Source organism: Sorex araneus, chromosome 1, assembly GCF_027595985.1.
Source record: "Sorex araneus isolate mSorAra2 chromosome 1, mSorAra2.pri, whole genome shotgun sequence".
NCBI classification, from domain to species: domain Eukaryota; kingdom Metazoa; phylum Chordata; class Mammalia; order Eulipotyphla; family Soricidae; genus Sorex; species Sorex araneus.
The window spans coordinates 248,265,346-248,290,769 of NC_073302.1; the positions used below are offsets into that span (position 1 = coordinate 248,265,346).

At 40.6% G+C, this 25,424-nt stretch overlaps 1 protein-coding gene across 2 annotated transcripts in view; it reads left to right on the forward strand.

Annotated features, from left to right (window-relative positions):
* The window catches only part of ENOX1 (ecto-NOX disulfide-thiol exchanger 1), a 649,231-nt gene that overhangs the window by 454,788 nt on the left and 169,019 nt on the right, over nucleotides 1-25,424 (forward strand). For both annotated transcript variants that reach the window (XM_055124381.1, XM_055124426.1), the window contains exons 8-9: nucleotides 21,828-22,001; nucleotides 23,205-23,411. In XM_055124381.1, the coding sequence (XP_054980356.1) occupies nucleotides 21,828-22,001; nucleotides 23,205-23,411 (381 nt within the window). The remainder of the gene's footprint in view (nucleotides 1-21,827; nucleotides 22,002-23,204; nucleotides 23,412-25,424) is intronic.

The following is a 25,424-nucleotide window of genomic DNA, read 5'->3' on the forward strand; positions in this document are numbered from 1 at the left end:
TGGAATTAAACATAAAATACTAAATTTCTGACTTATTCCCCTATGTACAGTTGATGTGAATATAATCCATGATATCATGGATGATATCATGTGTATTGATGTGTTTTTATAAGCAGTTTGAGTAAATATTCTTTTGCGGTTCATGAATTTTGTAAGAGAAATCTAATTATGAGGCTACCTGGAGGATTTTAATACATTATCTTCATTAGATTGAGGAAGATTCCTTAAAATTCTAGTTTTCTAAGATTGTATTTTTAAATGCCTTTTCTGCATCTCTGGAAATAATGTGAATTTGTTTATTAGTCTGCTACTTTGGTAATTGCACTAATTGATATTTAATGTTATATCAGCCTTGCATTTGTGGAATCCTACATGGTGATAATGTTTAGAACTTTAATGGATCAGATTCAGTTTCCTAAAATTTTGCATCAAACATTCTGGTGTACTACTTATTGTTCTATTTTCTTCTGATGAACTTTAATATGTAAAGATCATGATTTGAAAAGCATTATTTGGGGCTGGAGTGATAGCACAGCGGGTAGGGCGTTTGCCTTGCACGCACCTGACCCAGGTTCAATTCCCAGCATCCCATATGGTCCCCTGAGTGCCGCCAGGAGTAATTCCTGAGTGCAGAGCCAGGAATAACCCCTGTGCATTGCCAGCTGTGACCCAAAAATTAATTAATTAATTAATTAATTAATTAATTAAAAGGCATTACTTCCTTTGCAGTTGTTTAGAAAAGTCTTGTATACTTATCTATTCTAAATTTTGATGAGGGTAGAATTTTTTAGTAAAATCATCTAGAATTGAAGTCTCCTTAGAATGATTTTCACTGTGATGATTTTTTCCATTCTTTTACAGGTATAGGCCTATATATATTTGTTTTCCCTTTACCCTATTAATATGTGTCATTCAAGGAATCTATTTTATGTTGTGAAATTTATTGACATTTTTCATAATTGTTCTTATAACTTATATAATATGTTGTTACAATACCTATCATTATTATACTATATTATTAGTAGTTTGTTTCTATTTTCTACATTTGTGTTTTCTTCTTTAGTATTCATAATGATCTAACACTTGGGTTCTATGATTTTTCTTTATAGTAATTTCTGCTTTAGGTTTTAGTAAATACAGTTCTTTTCTTTACAGTTTTGTAGGCTTAATTTTCTCTTCTTTTTCTAGTTCTATCCAAATATGTCTTACTAAATGTTCCTTATAAAATTGTACACAATGAATTTTCTGCTATTGTTGGAGGCTCTAGAGATACCAGTTTGTTTGCTAGCATTATTTTAGTTTTCTGTATCTTTGTTCTAAAAATTACTTAGGGTAATTCAAATTTCTCACCATCAGTGATGTGTCTACTTCATCTTTCCACTCTAATATGTGCTTACTTAGTGTATTTTGAAAATCTATTATTCAGTCATAAATGTTTAAGATTGTTATATTCTCTTGATAGTTTTGCCCCTCTGTCAATATGAAGTGACTTTTTCTCTGATATTATTTTTTATTATTGTCTGATATTAATAATAGATATTATTATTATCTGATATTTTTCTCTGATATAATTTTCTCTGATAATAACACTTGTTCTGAAATACTTTGCCTATATTAATAGTGCCTATTCTTTATCTCTCTTTTCACTAGTGTTAGTATGGTATACATTTTTATTACTCTTAGTTTTAACCTATTTTTCACTTCAAATTTTAAGTTAGATTGTAAGAGGCAGCATATAGCTGTTGTTTTGAAGCAATGAGTCTGTCTTTGCCTTTTTATTGAGGTATTTGAACCATTTACAGCTAATTGTCAGTATTAAATTGCACTTAATATAATCTATATATTTAATTTAATATAGCAGTAGTTTAAGTATCAGTATGATTCAATTAAAGGCATGCTTATTGACTTTGTTTTTATTTTGCCTAATATTTTCCCCTAAAATTCTGCCTTCTTTTGTATTGAGTATCTTTTATCTCTTCATTTTATCTCTTTTGTTAGCTTACATTTCATGATAGTATAAGAAGTATAATAAGATCAACAACATAATTTTATTTCTTCTTCTTGACCTATAAGCTATTTTCTGTCACATATTTAAATTTCTACTTATATTTTAAGTCCAAATTACATTGTTTGTATGTTTTGTTTTTAGTTAACTTTCAAAGAATAAATGAAGATGATTGTTTCTCCTGACTCACGTATATAATACTTCTAGAGTTCTTCCTTCTATCATGTACATAGGGCTTATCTTCACAGCTTCATTCTCTACCTAAAAGGCTTCCTTCAACATTGTTTATAGTATGGAACAGACAGTGAGAGATTCTTTCAGAATGTTATGTTTGAAGTCTTTGCACCAGTTTTATTTTTGAAAATTATTTTTACTGGGTGTTGAATTCTAGGGTGTTGTGTTACTTTCCTTTTGGTTCTTTAAAATTGTCACTACAGTTTATTTTGGCTTTCATTCTCCCAATAATTTTTCTAATTATTATTTTTGTTCATCTACACATACTGTATATATATTTTTTCTGGATTTTTTTTTTTGGATGGGAACTTGGACCATGCCCTGCACTGCTCAGGGTTTCCTGCTGGCTCTGACCTTAGGGAGCAGTCCTGGCAATATTCAGGGTATCGTATGTAGTGTTAGAAAATAGAACTGGGGTTGGCCACATACAAGCCAAGTGCCTTATGCCCTGTGCTCTCTCCAGCCTCTTCCTAGATGCTTTCAAGATTTTACTTTGTAACTGAATTAATTTGTATATGAAATCTTATGGTCAATTTTTCTGCATGTTTCTTAAAACATATTCTTGAACTCTCTTGTATTCATCAAATCCGGATAATTCTTCTATTACTTCTTCAAACAATTTTCTAGTAAGACCACATTCTTTCAGTGAGCTTTATTACAAGCATCTTTAGCTTCTTATAGTTGTCTAACAGCTCTTTTGTGCTCTGTTCATTTTTTTATTATTTTTTCCTATGTCTCATTTCCAACAGTTCCTGTTGCTGTTTCTGCAAGTTCATTAATTTTAAACTTCAGCAATCTAACCTGCTATTAATTTCATGCCGTATTTTTTATCTCACCAATTTTAGTTTTCATCTCCAGAAATTCAAATTCAAATCTATGTTCTTTTATTTAGCATGCTCAATCTTGTACCTTCTCGAGCATTTTGAGTACAGTTATAACTATCTTAACATGTGTGTCCACTGTCATCTGTATCATTTGTGCTTTTTTTATCCTATTGATTTATTTTTCTCCTTATCATGGATCACATTTTCTTGCTTCTTTGTCAGCTTGTTGTATTTCTGTTTTGTTTTGCTGTTACTGTATCTAGATGCCACAAACATAATGACTTAAAATGAAAAATGTATTGCCTGACAGTTATGTGGGTTAGAAAGACTTGCTGTGCTCGAGTCAAGTGGGTATTAGGACTGTGCTACTTTCTAAAGACTCTGTGGGGGTTCTTGACATTTCCAGCTTCAAGAAGCTGCTTGCACTGCTTGGCTTGTGCCCCACTCCCATGGCAAAATTCAGCAATGGGAGGTTGAAACCTTCTCAGTGAAATTATCCTAACTTTCTCTTCTGCATTCCTCTTTCCCCTCTTGAAGAGCATGAGTGATTATATTGACTGACCACCCCAGAAATCTTACCACATAAATTTTCTTTGTCAAAGTCAGCAGGATAGCAATCTTGAAGCCATCTTCAGTTTTGAATTCCCCTTTACCACGTAAAATCATATTCACAGATGTAAGTATTGGCCTATCAAACCTTCTTTGCCAAACACTGAGATTAGGAGAGAGAATGTGTGTGTGTGGTATATGTGTGTGTGTGTGTGTGTGTGTGTGTGAGAGAGAGAGAGAGAGAGAGAGAGAGAATATGTGTGTATGTGTGTGTTCAGCTGTCTGCCCTGTTAATTTTGGCAACTGGCCTTTTCGAATCACCTGTAAAGAACCTCCTGGTGCTTTAGTAGCCTGGAAACCCACACAAGAAAAAATAACTTGGTGCATATGGATTATCATATATTTCTCTTCACTCGAGGACCATTGTCTTATTTCCAATATTTATAGACCATGTTTCATGTTTTATCTGGCTTTTAAGTAGTTTCAGGTGGAAGAGTACATCTAGCTTGAAGTGTATATCACCTTGTTAGAAGTATAAGTCAATGTTTTATTTATATTTCATCATGATCAGTGCAACAATGCCCAAATATTTACTAATGGACAGACCCTGGCACTAACCAGACAGGACACATGAAGCCCTGAAGCAGTGATATTGTACACTGTGGACATCAGACCCCACAATCCATTCGATTCAGGGTTTTGTCACTGATAATCATGATGAAACGGAGCTTTGTACTTAGACCAACCTGGATTTGAGTCTAGATTCTTGGTTCCAGAATTCCTTGCTGACCAGTGATTTTTTTCTGTTGGCACCATTCCTTAATTCTCTCCTCCCCACCATATCACATACTGTGGTGAGATTAGGTGAGATGAAGGATGTGATGGTGATTAGCATCTTGTCTGACAGTAAGAATATTCTCAGTCATGATCCCCCTATTTTACACACCTTCCCCCATGATTCACTTGAGTTCCTCAAGACCAACTATAGTGTTCTGATAATAGCAGATTTTTTTACCCCAAGGGATTCACCTGCAATAGCCCTGTTCATGGAGAAAAGGGCCAATGAGAATGAGACCTGGATGGTGGCACAGACACGGGGTGGTGATCATCATCTCTAGGAAACCTGCAGCAAGGCCATCGTGAAGCCTCTGCAAAAGCAAGCTCGTGTCCCTAGCACCAAGAGAGGCCAGTGCAAGGCAAAGCCACACAAAGCCACAAGTACAGGGACCTTAATTAAGTCTAGAAAACTTGACAAAAGTATGCCAACCATGCCCCCATACTTCTCTGCTTCTCAAGGTGATGCCCTGTAACCATCTCCTTGACCACTGGTGACAAAGGGGACCTTGTGAGGGACACTTTGTAGGATATTATTTCTTTGAAGCCATCTTCAGTAAGTAGGACTTAAGTCTTTAAAGTCTTGTCCACATGACTTTCTCTTCCTAAGCTCCCATGTAAGCACCAGTCCTTTTAGGTGGCAGCTTTACCAACCATCAAGTTGCCCTAAACATTTTAATGTTCTTTGAAAGCCTCCATCCCTCTGGAAGCATTCATTCCTCACACTTTTCCTCCAACTTCTAGACCTCACCCATGCTCTGAGCACAGAACTTGCTGTGGTCAGTGTTGTTTGGGAGCATTGGATATTTCCTCTCTCGAGATAAAGCATCAGGCTCTTGGACAATTAAAGCTCTGGGATGACCCAAGGCAGCCTCTCATCCACTTAGTCAATTCCAGTTTCATTTTACTTAGTTCCAGTGGTTCCACTCTTGATACCAAAACAATGCCCTCCCCTCCTACCTCCACCTGTCCCCCTCTCTCTGGTGGAAGCATATGAAGTTACCTGTGATAGAACTTTCCATGTCTTTGGATAGACTTAAAAGTGTATTTGGGGTGGGGCAGGGAGGGGTGGTGATTTTTGCTAGGGTGAAATCATCTTTCTCCTCTGACCTCTGGTGATAAATGTCAATTCCTAGTTCCATTGCAATGAGCGGGCCACTGGAATTCAGTCTCTGACAAGTAATCCATAACTTTGCCGCTGGTTTTTGGAATGTAAACTCAGCCTGCTGACCCAGAATTTCTTCAGTTTGAGGAAAAGGAAAGAAAACTGGAATGATAAAGTTGAGGAAAAAGAAATGGAACGCGTGGCAGTCTTCTGCCTGTGGGAAAAGGGTGTTTGACAAATGACAATAAAATTGACTGCAGTTCAAAGTGTTGCCCCAGCCTCGAGGACCAGCCACTCTCTGACAGAAATGGCATGTACTTACAAAGTGCTGGCTTCTTGATTTGAGGAATACAGTGGCTCATCCAGATAGTACTTTAATTTTTAATGTGGGAACTTCAATTTAATCAGCCACATAAGGAACTTCTGGACCTCATGTACAAGAAATAACAAATATGAGAAATGTACATTTACTTGCAATGGTAACAGATATCAGTAAGGTTTTATTTTTACTGTGGTATCATAGTTTATAATACCATTGAAATAATTTTTTGACAGTTGCAGCACTACTTCACCAATCCCTCCACCTTTGCTTAAGGTCCCTCTGTCCCACTGTTCCTTCTTCTTCCCCCCTATGTAGGACCATTTTATTCTTTTTCTTTTGTTCTGTTTAATTTTTGTTTGGGGACTGCACCTGAGTACACTCAGGGATCACTCCTGGTGGAAGACCATATATGAAACTAGGATTGAACGTGGGTCAGTTGTGTGTAAGACAAGCACCTTATCTACTGTGCAATCTCTCTAGCTCCAAATAGGTCATTTCTACGAGGATGGCCCTTTGGCAGAGTGTGCCTAGGCCCTTTTCTAGAGAATAGAATGTACCATGCGTTTCTCCCAAGTCTGCCCCTTGATTTCTAATGCAGTTCCATGCCTTCCCCACCCTCGGCCCCCTTTGTGCTTGTCAGAGTTCATCGAGCTCCCAAGGCCTCGGATCCTATGTGTCCAGGAAACTTGATGCCCTCAGTATAAAGCACATTGCCTAGCATCTTTCTTAGTGACTAATAAATGTTACATGAGCTAATACCTCAGGGGACCAAGGGCAGTGTGCCACTAGGCATGTTATTTTTCCAGCTCTAAACTGAGTGGAGAATTCTGACAAGGAGAATGCCATTGTTCTGCTGAGTCCTTGGGTTTCAGTGAGAATGAAGAATTCTGTCTCTCTCTCTCCCTCTCTCTCTCTCTCTCTACCTATCTCTTTTTTTCTCTCTCCCTCTCTTTCCTCCCTCTACCTCTCCTCTCTCTTTCTCTCTTTCTTCTCTCTCTCTCACACACACACTCACACACTCATTCATAATCCCATACTTACCCTCACTCTTCCTGTTTCTATCTCGTCTCCACATCTCCTTCCTGTTCTATATTTCTCAAATACAATAATATATTGTGTTTACTATGTTGAACTATGTTTACTATGTTGAACTATAGTGAACTCTACACACCTGTTTGTAGTTAGCACCATTCTGGGAACCCAGAGGTCTTTGAAATAGAAAACCATTCTTTACATGTATGTATTGATTGCTTATTTGTAAATTGCAGAATCATACATATGCATTTTAAAATTTGACTCTACAATATAAAATTGAAGTTGACAGTGCAGGATTTAGCCTTCAATCTGAGATGAGAACCCCAAAATAAACCCATGACTGGGCCCCAAATATTGTGCACCCCTGCTTCTCCTCTCTGTCCTGTGCATCCCTGGAAACTATAAACAGGCTCACTGAAACTGGCATAGTGTGGACCACCATCGTCATCTCCAGTTCCAAGGATGCTGAGATTGGGCAAATATCTAGTCTTCAACCTCAGCTTCTTCATTCACCTATGCCAGGCTGGGGTGGGGATCTTGGAAAAACAAAAGAAAATTAGCTTATTAAATGACTGAAAGAGAATTTAAAAACAAGGTATTGCAGAAAAGTAGCAATTCAAAATGAAATGCTTCTGGAAATGAGAATGGTAAGCAAACCCTGAATGAAGAATAAAAACATTCTTGGACAGTTTCAACTGAACAGGAAATAATTCATTTCAAATGAAGATATGGGTGATCATCACTGCTTTTAACCTTGAACTCTCTGGGAAAAATAAAATGTCTGGGGTATGCCTTTTCATGCAGAAAATGAGTTCTCTGTGTCTGTAATATTGATGGAGCAACACTGGAGAATGTAGCACCACACCAAGTCATTATAAATGCTTCCTCAGGTATTCTGCACCCAACCCAAAGGACTGAATTCATTTTCAATGGCAATTTGTTAGCTAAATTGTTCCATCTCAGTTTACTTCTCTAGAAAAATATATTTTTTAAAAATAAAACCACTGAAATATGAGGGATATTGCCAGGATTGACAGTATGGACTCTATGGTTTAGCAGGGACTGTATGGCTTAGCATTGGTGCTTTCTAAATTAAAACACACATCAGGAGGTAAATATGTGCAACCTGGCAGGGCCCAGGTCATTTTAATGTCAGGTGATGATGTCCAATTTTAACATATTAAAAAAGATAGATGTGGGGAGATGTACACTGAGAAATAAATATTTGATAGCATAACCATTTGAATTATTACAGTAAAATAGGATTACAAAGAGAAAGTTAAGTATAAAGGGAAAGCAGATTAGCCAGGCAGTGAGCCCAATTGGTGTGTCTGGGCGTGACTCCTAATCCCCAGGACAGAAGCAGTGAGTAAATAGCTCTGAATTCTGTCATCTCATTTCCAACCGAAAAACAAACCAACAAACATATCCAGTCCTAAAGAATAAGCAGCAGGTTTCTCTCTAATCTGAAGTTGTTGGAGAAATTTCTCCTGTGGGGAAACTCCTTAGCACTATCTCCCCAGTTGTTTTCCTCTGAGGCTCTCCTGACTGCCATCAAAAAGACAACTCCCTAGAATAAGGATAGACAATAAAAAGTTAGTTTAGAAAACATCAGTGCATCAGAATATACCTTTAAAAAAATAATAAAGGCCGCTATGGTAGAACTGCAACTATGTGCTATGTAACACACCATCACTGTATCACTGTATCACTATTGTCCTATTGCTCATCAGTTTGCTCAAGCGGGCATCAGTAACGTCTCCATTCATCCCTGTTGCATTCAAGGTCAGGGGAATGAGGCCCATTATTGTTACTGTTTTTGTCATATTGAATATGCCACAGGTAGCTTTCCAGGCTCTTGCCATGTGAGATTCTGCATTCCTCTTTTCCGGGAGCTTTGTTTTATAGTCTCTGGATTTTGGCCATTGATGAAATTCATCGCTCCAGGGGCAATTTGTGGGTGTGGCTGCCAAGCTGCTGGAGAACTGGGGACCTGGGTGGAGGAGGCCCAGTCCCAATCCGAGCAGGCTTGGAGATCTCAGCCACAGGTCCTGCATACTTGGGTTCCTGTAATGGTTCTTTCATGTGTGAGGATCATCCGAGCGTGTGGAGAGTGGCCCTGGGCATGGCTGTATCTGTGTTCTGGAGGTTTTCAGCTGCCGGGGCTCTGCTTGGGGCGGGGAGGGAGACTCAACCCGCCTCCCTCTAATGTACCACTATAGTGTCTGATGTACTATCTCTTTGGCCCCTCTAACATATTTTAAAGACATTTAGTCTTTGAAAAATCTAAATTAAGATTAGTATTCTTTTTAATCCTAAATCTGCAGATTTAAGAACCCAAGTATAACAGGACAGAGAGGTAGTACAGGGACTAAGGTGCTTTCCTTGCACATGGTTGACGCTGGTTTATTCTCTGGCACCACATAAATTCCCACAAATACCTCCAGGAGTAATTCCTTAACACTGCAAGATATGGGCTCAAAACAAAGTAACAAGCAAACAAAATATAACCGAAGTATAAAGAGGTGATAAATGTTAGGAGAGAGAATCTGCCCTTGACCTAGAATGCAGACTAGTTGTTACTGCCTCAGCTCCTAATTTCTTTTGTTTTCTTTCTTTTAATCTTCTGTTCTATTTATTTCCCTTCTGACCCTATTCTTTCTTTAATTTTATTTTTTAATTGAATCACAGTGAAGTACACAGTTAGAAATTTGCTAATGATTGGGTTTCAGTCACATAAACTTCCAACACCATCCCTTCACCAGTGTGCATTTGCCAACACCAATGTCCCCATTCTTATTCTTATCCATAATCTATATGTTTTTACCCAGTACTCATTTAACTGATCATAATAATGTTTAAAAACATAATAATGTTTAAAAAGAGATGTTTCCTGAATATGTCTATGTTCTCATTTTAAGTTTTAGACCTTAGATAAGCTCAGGCTTTATTTTTACCTCTTTTGTCAGCTTGTCTTCTTCAAGAGGCATTTATATGGTGGAAGGGTGTCCCCCAAGTAGTACTCAGGAGGCCTGGAAGCCCCTGCTCTGATTCTCAGAAACCAGCCACAAACAGGTGAGGGCCTGAGGTATGCCATGCTTCTCGGACCATGCAATGCCAGGGCTCCTACAGGGCTGCACCTTGTGGTACTCTATGGATCATGCAGTGCCAAAGATGGAACCATAGTTGGCTGCATGCAAGGCATTTGCCTCAACTTCCGTACTCTTTCCTCCCTGCCTAAGTGGAATTTTATTTATGCCATTGTTAGAGGATTGTACTCTCCTATTGTCAGATACTACATTGTAATGAAAAGGGACCTATTCCTGTCCCAGTCACTCAAGCTTTTCTAAGTTGATTGATGTGGCATGGATTTAGAGGCCTTGATAATTTCCCTCCTCCCTCTCTGTATCATTTCTTGAAGACCAGGCACATTTCTTTGCTGCCTGAGCTGGTAGGAGGGTGACCAGATGCTGCACCAACCAGCACTCAGAGACCTGACATGCCCCTGTATTCTCATTCTCACACCTTGTGCCTCCTAGTCTCGTGACCTGTAGCATGTCAGGAGCAAGTATCCTTCTTCCCCCGTCCAGAGGAATAATTCGCAGAGACCCTCTGACTCTCATTCTTCCATTAATAGGATGGAACAATTTGCTCAACAATCTCACATGAATTTGTGCCATGAAATTGGAGTCTAGGCAACTAAATAATATGCATTTCTCCCTTTTGAGTAAGAAATCTGTAACTTTTATAACTTCTTTGATGTATTTAACTAACATTTGCTGAGGATGGACCATGTGCCAAGGACTGTGTTGGACCCAGGAGATAAAGTCACTGTTCAAGCACATCAGGCGCCCTTGCCTGCCCGGTAGCAGAAAAATGAAATTAATATTAGATTAGTCTCTGACTCTAAAAGCACACAGTTTTGAAGTTTGCCGTAGGAACACTCAAAGTGTGTTTACTTTTAAAATAGACTCCCCTTTCTTTCCGAGTTCAGCTAGAGCCTCATCTTATTTAAAGAAAACAACTCCATGTTGCTTATACTCCTTCACACAGTAAATTTAAATTGAAACCTACATAAATTGTTTAAGATAATATGATGTGAATGTTTTCTTTGAAGCCAAATATTGAATACGTTTTCCTTTGTTCTTGTTTAAATTTATAAGATGTTACCTATCTCCCAGATGCCTTTGTAAACTGAAACCAAGATGGATAAATTAAATCAAAAGGTGGGGCTCTGCATATTGCCTCAGAATGATGCAGCTTTCAAAGAAAAGAGCCCTCTAAAGATATTTACAAACTGTGAAAGACATAACCACTTCTGCTGTTAGGACCACTGACTCCAACAGGCTTCATGTGATACCAGGCTACAACTTAAATTACAGGAAACCAGGCAAGGAGGCATTGAATGCCAGCAAGAGACATCCTGATATAAACTATGTGGTCTTTAAACATGTACTGAGGGGATGGAGCAATAGCGCAGCAGGTAGGACATTTGCCTTGCACCTAGCCGACCTAGGTTTGATTTCCAGCATCCCACATGGCCTCCCGAGCACCCCCAGGAGGAATTCCTGAGTGCATGAGCCAGGAATAACCCCTGTGCATTGCCGGGTGTGACCCAAAAAAGCAAAAAAAAAAAACAGAACCCCCCCCAAAAATAAAATACTATACTGAGAGGGAAAGAGGTGGATAGATGATGAAACAGACAAATAGATGTGTAAAAATTGAAGAGTGCCTCTTAAGCACTTGATCGAATATTTAAAAATCATTCTCAAGGTTCAGTAGCTTTTTGCCTCTACTGCCATGCCTGAGACGCTGAGAGTTAGGACAAAGCAGAGAACACCAGGAGCCTATTCAGACTTTTTCCCCCCACTATCATTATGTAACAGTCCTGCTGTACAAAGTCACATAATATCGTACAGAGATAGAATTAATCATCAGCTAATGAGATAGGAATGTGAAAAGAAGTGTAAAAGGAGTAATTTAGAGTCCCCAATTATGGCCTATTCTCCTGGGCTTCCTGTGGGCCTCACTGGCTAATCCCAGGTCCAGACGTGCGAGAAGGACACCAGGGGCAGGAGCTGAGAGGGGGAAAAGCAGGAAGATACAGAAGCTCCAGCTTCTGAGCTCACAAAAAGACATTGGCAAAACTTCGGAGGGAAGCGTATGAGAACCTAAGCTGCGATGGAAACAAAAAAGATGATGATGATGTTGGAAACTTTTCCCAGCTAAGTGTGTTCTGAAAACCCAATTGGATATGGCTGTCCACAGCAGGTTTAAGCATATAAAAGAAATGAAAGGGTGGTGCATTCAAAGAAATAGACGAATCCTCAAGTGACATATCAAGACTGTTTAATAGAGATGGAGGAAGACAGATGCCTTGAATACTGTCAACAGTCCGTTCTGAAGTCAATTCAGACAAGATGAAGAAACAAGTGAGAAAGGGCCTGCAGGCTGTGCAGCAGGAAAAATAACCGAGGGGGCAGGTTTCCAAGGCAAGGAATTTAGAGTAATCCTGTACGTAAGAAGACTTGGCAATTCGGAATGAGAAATCCACAACAAAGGGTTCAGGAGAAATCAATGTTCAGAGGGCCACAGGGATTTCTCCAAATGAGGCTCTTTTCTCCTTCTAGAAGCTGAGTCAGACTTGCCAGGAGAAATCTGCTGGTGAATGAGAAGGACCAGGAGCTCTGAAAGCTATGCTGCCTTTCTTAGAGTCTGAGGGTCAGCAGAGGGAACTCTGGAGACAGGAAGAGAACCCTAAGATGACAGATTCAGGAAATTCACCAGAAAATGCAGGATCTTTTCTTTAGTCTCCAAATATCAGCTGCAGAGTTGCACAGCAGATCTTGTGGGCACCAGATATTCGTGTCTTTGCTAAATGAGGTTAATCACTGTGTGTCAATTCTGCCAGGACTGCCTCAAGTAATGAGATGTGAAGCTCTGGGCACAAGCCTGGCACAAAGCAAGTGTTCGAAAGTGACTTATCTTTTAATCAGAATGTACCAAGTCAGTGGAAAAACAAAACAGCAAAGCTCAGAATTATGAAAGGTAGGAAGCAATCAGGCAGAGCTAATCAGATAAGCCAGCTTCTTCCTGGCCTATATCTGGGGATTGCCTTTGACCTCAGAAGAAAGCTCTCCTTTCAGAGAGGAGTTTGAGGAAGCTGGGTGCTGAAGCTGAAAGAGACAAGATTTAGATTTTCCTAAGGACTTCCTTCCTGGATAGGATAAGTATAGGGAAGAGAACTAAACCTGTTTTAGTAGAGTGCAGAACAAGGACAAGAGATTTAGCCACAGCAGCCGAGGTCCTGAGGCAGCTTAGGAGGAATCCATTTTTCATCATGAAAATGGTCAGAAATGAAATAGGAGGACACTCAAATTCTATTTCCAGCCACTCTCTCTTTTCTTTTAAGTAGAAGCCTGGGTTGAACAACCCCCAGATCTACTGTTTGCTGCTCGGAGGCCAACCAGATCACAACCATTGGTGCTCAAATTGTCTGTGTCACTTGGGGAAAGTCAGGTCATCTCTCTGGGCATCAAATTTTCTTCATTTTGGTGGCAACACTGGCAGTGCTCTAGGTCTGCTCCTGGTAGTGTTCAGACTTATGTGCTACCTGATCATACTCCTATTTGCAAAGCAAGGGATCCACCCCCTTAGCTATCTCTCTGCCCTCTAAGCCTCGTATTTTTCCCCCTCTAAGAACTACAAAGAGTGCTACGTGGGCAAAACTGCAAAGCATACAAGCATCTCTCAGCGTGGAAAGGTCCTGATGTTCAGTAAGGCCTTTTGCTTCCTCCGTGAAGCCCTCCATGCCGGCCAGCAGTTTCTGGGTCTCCAGCTAAAGGCCCAGTGTATGGGAAAGAGAGTTCTCCAGTAGCTGCAAGAATCTGAGCAGCTTACTCTGGTAAGGTGCCTACTCAGACCTCTGTGCAGAAAATATGCTGGTGTCAAATTCAGAACGCAGGGTATGCATTTCACAGATGCTTTGATGGGCTTTCTTCACAGCCTGTTTGCTCAGAACGGGCTTTGTTGCCCAGTGCCTGCTCTGCACACAGATTTCTGGAAAGATATGACAGAATTCTTTCTGCACATCATTCTTTCCGGTGCCCGCTTGGGTCCGAAGTTTTGAAATTCTCTTCACTTGGTGTCATGTCATATTTTCAAACATGGACACAGATCTCGCATGCGTCAGCCGGGCCTGAAATGGCTGTTGACAGCGGCCTCCCTCCCTGCAGCCCCAATGAGAGCCGGCCTTATTGATGGAATGAGGTCTTTGCTCATCACCGGTGCAGGAGCAGGGCTCCAGAACTCACTCCGGAAGCAGGTACATCTCAGGCTTGAAGGAAACACCTCCATCTCCACCTATGGTTCTCTTTGGGAAGGTCACAGAAGCACTTTCGGTTTCCTCTTCAATATTCTGCTTGCAGACATCCTCTTATAAAATGCACCCCATGTTAATTTATAATCAGTGGGGTGGGTTTGTTCACCAATATGGAGCAATCTTCAAGGTTGGGTTTTGGGTGTTTTTGTTTTGTCTTCACTAAGGGAAAAATCTAAGTGCAATTCTGCTTCCAGGGCACTGAGAGTGAACATTTATTTCTTTTCCTTCCGAGAAAACACTTGGAAATATCTTTGTATTTATGCTCCCCAAAGGTATATTTCAGGAATGCCATTTTTACCTACATTCTCACTGCAGACATTGAAGACTTGGGTCAGCTGTCCCTCTGGTCCTGGATGCCTCTTGAAACATACCCTCAGGCTCCTGGAGCGCTGTAATCAGTTGCATAACCATCAGGGCTTAGAGCAGCAAGTTACTCTCCCATAGTTCTGTAAGTGAGAATCTGAAGTCAAGACTGCCAGCAGTGATTGAAATGAGTCCGATGGAGAGGGACAGATGCAGAATGACTGCATTCCTGGCTAGGGAAAGCAAGGAGGACTGGTCAGTGGCTGGAATCAACCACAAGTGTGTGTGGGGCAGAGGATAGATAAGCTAGAGAAGGGTACAGTATGACAATAATAGATGGACATGATCATGCTGGACAAGAATTGAGTGTTAAAAGTAGGTAAAGGGATATTCCTGATAACCTTTCAGTATCTGGGTTCAATCTCTCTGCCACCCTCTGTGATCCCCTAGTCCTTGCTTGGAGTAATCCCTGAGCCCAGAGTCAGGAGTATGCCCTAAAAACCACAAGGTGTGGGCCAAAAAGAAGCAAAAAGAATAAAGTTGTCAGCATTGGACCATCACTTGGTATTTAGTTTGTTTTTGTCACTGAACTGTCACTTACACAAAGGAGGGACGCTCCTCTTGTCCCATCTTGAAAAGCGAAGCCCTTAAGCAGAATTTCCAATCCCTCATAGGCACTCAGATGTTTGTCAGAGGAGACAATTTGGCACCATGCTTCCCAGGCTCCTTTATGTGTGCTACATGTTGTCAATCGTGTGACTAAAACTGCATTCTTTTTGTTGTCGCATTGCTCATCTGTCTTGAGTTCATAACACAATATGCTGGATATTAATTATGTTAAACACTTTGGCTTGCCCTTCCTTCCTTCCTTCCTTCCTTCCTTCCTTCCTTCCTTCCTTCCTTCCTTCCTTCCTTCCTTCCTTCCTTCCTTCCTTCCTTCCTTCCTTCCTTCCTTCCTCCCTTCCTTCTTCCCTTTATTTCTTCCTTTTCTTTCTTTTTCTTTTTCTTTCTTCCTTTATATCTTTCTCTTCCCTTCTTCCTTTCTCCCCTCCTTCTTTCTTACGTTCTGTGATTTACAACACTGTTATACTGTTAATGATAATACCTCATGCACATAATTCCAACACCACACCCACCATCATGCCCACCTTCCTCACTAAAGGACCCCATCGTCGCTCCCTTTTGACCTCTCCTGTACCAACTCAGCTATCCATATCAGTTCTCTCTTTCTGTTGCCCTTTGTTTCTACTTTGTTTTATATCTTTACACTCTGGCAACATGGATAGAACTAGAGGGTTGTCCTTATTAGTTCTATTTAATCTTCACTGGAATATTAAAAATTAAATATGATTATCCCCAATATGCAGATGTTATAAATGAGGCTTAGAAGGATTAAATAAAGGCCCCTGAGGTCATTTATATTTACACCAGATGAAGACATGAAAGCTCAGAGCGGTGAAGGTTGCATGGTGGCTAACCAGCTGGGCCCAGTTCTTTGGGTGAATTTTAAAGTCACTTTAAATGTGACTTTACAAAAACACAGTTTGGATTAGAAAAAATATAGGAAATGCAGTTTAGAAATAGCAAGAAGTGTTACCCAGGAGTGATCCCTGGATAACAGATCCAGGAGTAAGCCCTAAGCACCACCAGGTGAGCCTCCAAAATGCAAAATAAATTTGAAAAGCATTGTGTTAATTGTTTATAAATGTAACTGATTTAGAGAAGAGCATGGTTTTTCCCTGGCAGTGGGCAGCTGTCAACAAATCCTCAACTTTCAATATCAAAATGTCTCCACACAGGGTTTTTTTCTGAAGAGATGATAGATCAGATTTTGAGTCAATAATCCTTCTGGAGGCAGAGTTCTACATGCTCATCAGAGTCCCTCCAGCAAGCCCCAGGCCCTGGCTCCCATACACTCAGCATCTCACTGGCTTGACCTTCTACCCGGGCCTAGTGAGGGAGGACTAAGGCCTTGACTCCCACTCGCAGCTACTCAGCTGGGCATGGAGCCAGCAAGGTTTCCACCTGTGGCCCAAGACACAAGGTCATCTTTATTTATTCCCAAGCCCAAGGCCTTTTCTGGATCTTCAGGTCCAGCTCAGCTAACCTGTCTGATTAAGGAATAGTTCTCAACCTGTGACTCCCCACCGCCCACTAAGTGTTTCTGCCAAACCCAATATCCTTTATGCCAGATCCAAAGTCTGCAGGGCTTGCAACCTGCAAACGGAGCAACCCGCCGACTCCAGAGTAGCTGACCTGCTCAGAACTGAGTTTCACCCACTGCTACAAACCTCTGCTCAGGACTTGACCTATAATCCATTTGACCTGATCACTTCCTCTTTCCTCTGACTAATCTCATGGACCACTGTGCCCTGTTCTGGATACTAACAACTGACCTCAGCCCCTCAGCTGCGGCTCTGCCCAGCCATCCACACCCACACCTCAGCCCAGCTCTAATAGGCCAGGCCCGTAAGGTTATTTATTTCAAACAGGACATATTTACTTCTCATACCCAGATGTGAGTTTTCTTTATCTAGATACAAACTTGGAAGGACAGAAAAGGGGCAAGTAATGATCTGTGGATGGGAAGGGGTCAGGAGTGGGCAACATGACCAGCACAGAGCCCCTAGCCTGGCAGAATGCACTCTGGCTTGCCTGAAGGACCAGTGCCCTTCTGTGTTGGGATGACTTTCCCATGGCATTGTGGCCACACCATGTCTGAGTTATTTCAGTTGCCCTTTGTCACTTCATGTGTCCCCTCTTGGACAGCTCTTTTAGTCTTTTGAGCTCAATTCACATTCCTCAATGCTGGTCCTGAGTTTGGCGCCCATCCCTTAAGCTGTCTTCAAACCCTGTGATTTCTCTAAGCATTGACCTCTCTACCAGAAATGGTATGTGTTTAGTATCACTGTATCATTGTCATCCTGTTGTTTGTTTATTTACTCGAGCGGGCACCAGTAATGTCTCTATTACACTCAGCCCTGAGATTTTAGCAGCCTCTCCTTACTCATCTTTCCCAACGATTGGAGGCTCTTTCAGGGTCAGGGGAATGAGACCTATCGTTACTGTCTTTGGCATATTGAATATGCCACGGGTAGCTTGCCAGGATCTGCCGTGTGGCCAGGATACTCTTGGTAGCTTGCTGGGCTCTCTGAGAGGTATGTATGTGTGTATATATATTTTAGGTATGTATATGTGTGTATGTGTGTTTGTATATATCTTTTATGTATGTATATATCTGTTAACGTGCTCAGTCACTGTCACTGTCACTGTCACTGTCATCGTGTTGCTCATGATTTGTTCGAGCGGGCACCAGTAACGTTTCTCATTGAGAGACTTATTGTTACTGTTTTTGGCATACCCAATATGCACGGGTAGTTTGCCAGGCTCTGCTGTGCAGGCTCCACACTCTAGGTAGCTTGCCGAGCTCTGCGAGAGGGACGAAGGAATCAAACAAGGGTTGTGCATATGAAAGGCAAAAGCCAACCACTGTGCTATTGCTCCAGCCCGACATGCTCAGTAAATGAATAAATAGATAAGAAAAGGAACTGGCAGGTTTCTGAAGTTCTGATCACAAAACTCCAACCCTCCTCTTCAAAATGCCCATCTAATTGAGAAAACACTGAATTACAAATCTGGAAACAGAATTTTAATGCTCACTCATGCCTTGTCCAGTTGGAGCAATATGACCACCAATGAAAACTTCCATCCTTGCAGCCAGCCAAGGGAGACTGGACAGGGACACCACTCTAAAAGCAAAAATCCTTTCATCTTGTCTAGGGACAGTTTCAAAAAGTTAAGTTCTACCACACATTTAGATGCTTTCTTGCTACAGTTTAGGTCTCCTTCCTCTTTTTTGCTGAATAGAAGTACAACTCCTTATTTCTCAGGATGTCAGGGCATCTTTTCTAAGCAAGACATGGAACCAGCTCTAGAGTTCGCCTTCCCTCCTCGCCTCTATCTTCTTCTGTGTGTGTCTATGTGTCCTTCTCAGACATAGACACACACAGTCTCAGACATAGACACACACATAGACACACACAGTCCTTTAAAATTTGGGTGTTTTCCTAAATGAGCAAGTGGTACATAATGGGTTCTGTTACTGCTTGAGAAAGTTTACATCTGTTGATATATTGTTAAACACTTAAAAAATAAAAACTACTTAAAAAGTTAAAACTTTTAACTTAAAAACTTTAAAGGGTGCCAGATGATTTAGTACAGCAGGTAAGGCATTTTCCTCGCACATGGCCAATCTGGGTTCAGTCCTCAAAACCCTCTTTGATCCCCCAAACTCACTAGGAGTGATCCCTGAGTGCAGAGCCAGGAGTAAGCCCTGAGTAACACCAGGTATGTCACCAAAACAAACAAACAAAAAGTTAAAGGGTTTTGTCTGTGGTTGTTGTTTTTCAAGTCTAATTCTTCCCTACTTTCTCCTCTAAAATACAGAATCTCAGATCCCTGGAGAGTCAAACATGACTTAAATGTTAATTCCGTTCTAAGGTCTTTTCAAACTACTGCACTTACCATACAGATGTCATTAAGCTTCATGGTCTCTTAATGTTAATATGTCAGAAAAAAAGCAAAGTAACTCTTGTCATTTATTAAAATATTTTGCCCAACAGTTACATCTCGTGTTCCTGTTTCAGAGGATGTATTTACTTATCTGGCCTTAAAAACAAAACAGGAATCTGTTATAACTGAAAGAAAGTTTAGGCGTTGGGCTTTCATCTCATTTGTGAGAAACATCTGGTTATTATCATTCACAGGGCTCTCATTTTATTTGCTGTCCTTAATGATTTCAGTCTTAAATCACCGTGTGTTGGCAAACAATAGCAAGAGCCAGGCCAGGAAAGAAACAGATGTATCTTACGTATGGAATGAGATTAAATACAAGTATAAGCATGACAATATTCCCATTGTCATTATTCCTCTTTCTAATATATTCACCTTGGCAGTGAATATTTTATTTCTGTCATGATGGTGGTGAAAACAATTCTGTTCTGGAAATTCTTTAGAATTGGCACCTGGATTCGAAGGAAACATTTTGATTCTTTTTTAAAGTAATTGTTTAAGCAGTATAATGTATCATGTTAGTTCAATCTAGGTAGAAAATTTTAAGCAGCCAAAAGAGATATGTTTAACTATAAAGCCAAAGATCTGAGTCCTCATTCTGACTCTACCTTTTGCTTTGCATTGTGTATTGAAAATTTCACTTAAGATCTTCAATATTTAATTCCTTTGTCTATAAAAAAGGAATTATCACCTGGAAAACTCTGTGAGGATATTAAATAAACAACAAGAGTTTAGTTTTGTCTCTTTTACTCCTACTGTTATGCCTATTGTATATCTCTTCATTTTGAGCAGTATCATCCTAGAATTCTGGTGTTTTGTAATGCTATCACTTCAAGAGATTATCCCACCAAAAAAAACATGTTACAAATGAAGAAATGGAGAGCCACCATTATACAGGAAGTACCTAGTAGAGTGACAAGGTCACTACTTCAAAAGAGAAAAGCCTATCTTGGCATTTATACTTCGGGCTTAATGAAACCTCATTTTACTGAATTCACACTGGTATAGTCTCAAATTAAGTGGATTTCCTAATAAATGGGACAGCATTCCTCTTGGGGTTAGAGATGAGGATCACCCGGCTTATTCTGTTCAACCCAGAAGAGGAGGAGATAAATCCAGGGCAGCTGGAGAAAAGCTATATAATAAACCTTTTCCCAGAAAGGAAATTCATGCTGATCCTTCTGCAACCCCTGGCATTTCTTAGAAAACAAAGGGTTAGCTGTCATTTTATCTACTTCTGGGCTTCTCCAACCTTTTGGCACAGGTAAGTAAAGAAGGAGGCCACTTGTGTAGGGGGGAGGGTTGAAGGCTGAGATGGATTGGGGGATGTGCGGAGGAGGTAAAGGCATTAGTGAACAGAGTGTGAACAGAGAAGGGTGGGAGGGGAGCTGCAAGGCCCAGAATGAGGAGGCAGAAAAAGAGAGATGAGAAAGAACAGTGACCTCCTGGAGGAGCAGTGAATAGTCACCGACACAACTCCTCGGAGCATCTGTGGGGTTCATTTTGCTGGAATATCAGCTCCAGGGAGAGGTTTTCCTCGATACCTCAATATAAAGCATTCTTACCCAGTCTGAGCTGGCAGGTTGTTTGTGGGGGTCGGGAGTGCCTACAAATTTTTTTCCATGTAAATTTGAAAAATAACCCAGAAATCCTACCAAAGTAATCCAGAAATCATAACAAATAGGAATGTCCTGCTCCTGACAGAAGAGGAAACTTCTCTTTTATCTGCAGTCAGAAAAACTCTTGGGAGAGAAATTCCTTTGCAGTACTGTGAGAAACTCAGTTCAATATTTCAGAAATCCCTGTTTTTTAAAAATATCATGTTTGAAAAGTAAAACAAGATCCTAGTATATCATCTTTAAAATGATATGTTTTATTATTAAAATTAATTCAGTATTTATGTTGGAAAATCCATTATTGGTGTTTTTTTTAATACAGAACATGAAATTTTCAGATGTGTAGACAGTTATCAGCTGATTGATTTATAGGAGAGTATAATTGTTTAATAAAATTCAGAAATATGTATAGCTCATTTTGTGCTTGCAGTATAATGCAAACATAATAATCATAACCATTTTTGGTCTTTATTTCCTGGTGGAAAGAGGTTGGACTTGAATGCATCATTGTAAAGTATGCACATATAAATTGAACTTTCCTAAATTTAGTTCATTTAGGTAAGAAGGCACTTTTGATAAGAGCAGGTTAACAATTACAGCCTAAAAAAATATACTGGTGTTAAGAAATTTGAAAATCACAGTAACAGCAAAACTTTATGGTACCTAGTGTTACATATGCTGTGGTATGGTGTTTATGCACATGGCATTGCATATTGCATAATTACATATTACAGGAACATATGTAGTGTTCATGGTATTACATATTATATTACTTCATGTACTGTGTTTCTCTGTCATATTATTATAAAAATATTTAAGTGCTATAATTTTATTTTCATGTGCTTTTAAGTTCACTTTTTATTTCCCCTTTTCTGGAATAGAATTTAATAATGCTACCTCTTAAGACAAGAGAACATTAAAAAAAAAGAAAAATTAAAATTAAAAACAAAGTCAAATAATCCTTGTGGGAAACTGGGAAATAGCAAAATCAACAAGAAAAGTTGGTTTAAGATCCTCCAGTAAATTTTTCTCTTGCATCCTTTTCAGACTCTATCTGTGTGCCAGGCTTCGATCCTACACTCAATATGATGACTGGAATCACCCCCATAAACCCAATGATACCAGGAATGGGGCTGGTACCCCCTCCACCACCAACGGAAGTGGCTGTTGTCAAAGAAATTATCCATTGTAAAAGCTGTACTCTGTTCCCTCAAAATCCAAGTAAGTGAGAAAAAAAAAATTATTGCAATTTTTTTCCTTATTTTTTTTGTTACATAGTATTGCCCTCATTTTCAGATGTGAATCAATATTCTCCCACAGTCATAGAGAACAGAGCTTCATTCCAGAGCAGGCCTTTGTCTTCAGAATACATGGGGATGTGTCCATACCTCTGTCCAGGAGCTGAGTGGATACCAGGAATGGAATATGTGCAATTTGAGATAGATTTCTGGCCTTCCGAATCTGTCTGAGTGCAATGAAGTCTATCATTTTCCGCAGAACATAGTGTGAAATATGTGAGCACTTCCATCCATCTTTGCAAATGTGGGAGAAAAACTCGGAAATGTGTTTTGCTAGATGGAAAATTGAATTAATTTGGCAGTTAGCAATTTGAGGGGGCTGGAAAGCTGCATCTCAGAGTTTCTGGTCCAAATTTCATTGCTTGAAGGAAGCCTATTTAACGAAATAAATGGGCCAGACTTTTTTTTTTCAGTTTACTCTAAAATACTAAGTTTACAGGCTTAGATAGGTTAAACGAAAATAAAATTCATATTAATCAATGTTGCCTTTTGTAAGTGGACTTTCCTGGAGTTTGCTTAAGTAATCTACATATAAACTAGGAAAGATGTAGCAACAGTGTACATTTTATCTTTTTATACAGTCTACCCCAAATTTAATAGTTTGCTCATTTAAATGTGAATATTGAAAAGGAGTGGTTCTTTTTCTATTTTTTTTTCCAGGCTCCTTGTTTCCCAGTCAAATAAGTACCATGGAAGCTTTCAGGTTTTGTTCTGTGTTCTGCCTAGCTGCTCCATTATCCCAAAACAAGACAGAGCAGATAACAAGCCCAGGGTTTTCATCATGTTGTCATTGCATGATGCCTTGCACTTTGTAAAATCCTCCCGCCCCTGTTTTCTGGGCTTCTGGATTATGAAGGGGAAATGGAATTATGCTAACATTTGCTTTATCTTTGTTCACAGACAAGCGTAGCCGCCTAGTGTAGAAAATAACAAAGATCATAAAGGAAAATGAGGAGGAGGAAGAGAGAGGAACTGCTCCAGATGAGTCTAGTTGGTAGAACTGCTTATTAATATGCGCAGGACTAAGTCACTCTGCAAGTTTCACTGTAGGCTGTAGATCAAACAAACAAACAAAAAAGCACAAACAAACAAAAGGCCAACCCCTCTGTTTTGTTGTGATTATTAGATCTTCCACCTCCTTCCACAAGAGAACGACCTCCCGGGTGTAAGACAGTGTTTGTTGGAGGATTACCTGAAAATGCTACAGAGGAAATAATTCAAGAAGTCTTCGAGCAGTGCGGTGATATCACAGCAATTCGGAAAAGCAAAAAGAATTTTTGTCACATTCGCTTCGCAGAGGAGTTCATGGTTGATAAAGCCATTTACCTATCTGGTACTTTGTGTTCCGTAAGGGGATTTCGGGGCGTTTTGTTCTGTGTTGGGATGTTAATAGGCTCATATTCCCTTTTGCCTTAGTGTACAATGAAGTTCTCTCTGAGTGGAGCTGAAAAGGAGATATTCTGCCCTTTTCTGGCCTGATAGAAGCTGGGGGTTAAGTCTGTGCCCTGCAGGAATGATTTCTGACCTGGACCTGCCTGGGTTTTTAGGCATTTCATTGCATTTCTAATTAAAACTCTCTCTCAAGTGCTTATTATATGGAAAGCATTATGAATACTAAGGACTATTATTATTATTGTTGTTATTGGATGTAGTTCTCAGGGGGCATAAAGCACTCACTCAGCATTTTTTTTTTCACTTTTAAGAAGAGGTTCACTTTGTAGACACCAGGTTGTAGTGAAGACGGTGGCCCCCACGAGTGGCTTATGTGCAGCAGAGGGGAAGGAGACGGTCACTCTCCCCCAGTCCACCTCTGTCACCCGAGGACCAGCTGCAAGGGTCAGGACTAACAGAGTCTGAAGAGTCAGTCCTAGGCCTTCCTCAGGGTTTACAGGTTCTTTGTCTTGCCTCATAGGAAAGAATTTCAGGAGTAGAGGAGCAGTGAAGTAAAAACAGATTTTTATTTGGAGGTTTTTAGAAAGGGAGAGGAGGGAGAGAAAGTGAGAGAGAGCGTCAGGCTCAAGAGAGAAAGAGGGCTTCTCCAAAGGCGGAGAGAGCCCCTACACACCCCCCAGCATTAGATAAGAAAGCATGAAAGTACACATCTCAAGAGGGGAGATGCGGATGACCCACGTGCTCGGCCACATGGACACAAGCAGCATGTGGGCTTAGGCAGCATCCGTGTGCCCTTCCTATGTTCAAGGTGGCTTTTATAGGGTTTTCCCAACCTGCCTCCACGTGGGGCTTCTACCTAGGTCCAAGCCCATTGCTAGGGAGGTTGCCAAAGGGACAGAGTTGGGAGCAGTCAATGGCCTTGTTCAAAATTCCTTTCCACGCCTTTTTTTCCTACCAGCACTTCTCTGGCTGGAGGGAACGGCCTTCTCTGGGTCTGTTGCTCTGAGTGAGGGTCTTATCAGGCATTGGTCCTTGTGTCTGTAGCCCTGGCCCTGCTGGTTTTATTACATTCTAGGAATTCCATTGCCACGGGCGCCCTTCCCTGTCTAAGTGCCTACATCAATAGGGTGGAGATCCAGTTATTGCAGAAATTAGTGAGGGACTTTCAGGGAAGGTTCAGCCTCATTGCCCCATTGCAGGTGCTTGCTGTTGCCTGCTACGGTTTGTCCCAATTCATACAGAGCACTTTTACAAATGTTTAAGATTAATCTACGGCCGCCTTCCTCTCTGGTATTGGAATACATGTATGGAGTCTGTCAAGGCCCCTGCGCAAAGGCTGGTAAGTGTGAGATTGATATCTGGCTTTAGAAGGATGTGTTTTTAGATTCGACTCACTGCCATTCCTTCACACTTTCCTTGTGCGAATTTCAACCTCTCACTCTGGGCATCACCTTCTTATTGCTCAGAGTTAACGACAGAAGGTAAGCAAAGAACAGGGCAAAACTAGTTGATCATGAATGAAGGCCAGGTTTGCTTGACCCTGCACTTGGCCCCTATGGCAATGAAGTTTTCTTTCAAACCTCAGAAGCTTTGGAAGGTTTTTCCAGCCCCGTGGAGACTTTCCTGAGCTCGGTTGGGATATGGAGATCTTGAACACCCTATTCCAAAGAGACCTCACAAAATGTATCACGGTTTCACTGTCACTGTCATCAATTTACTCAAGCGTGCACCAGTAATGTCTCCATTGTGAGACTTGTTGTTACTGTTTTTGGCATATTGAATATGCCATGGGGAGCTCGCCAGGCTCTGCCCAGCGGGCGGGATACTCTCGGTAGCTTGCCAGGCTCTCCAAGAGGGGTGGAGGAATTGAACACGGGTTGGCACGTGCAAGGCAAAAGCCCTCCCACTGTACTATCACTCCAGCCCCTCACAAAATGAATAAAGGGAAATTCAA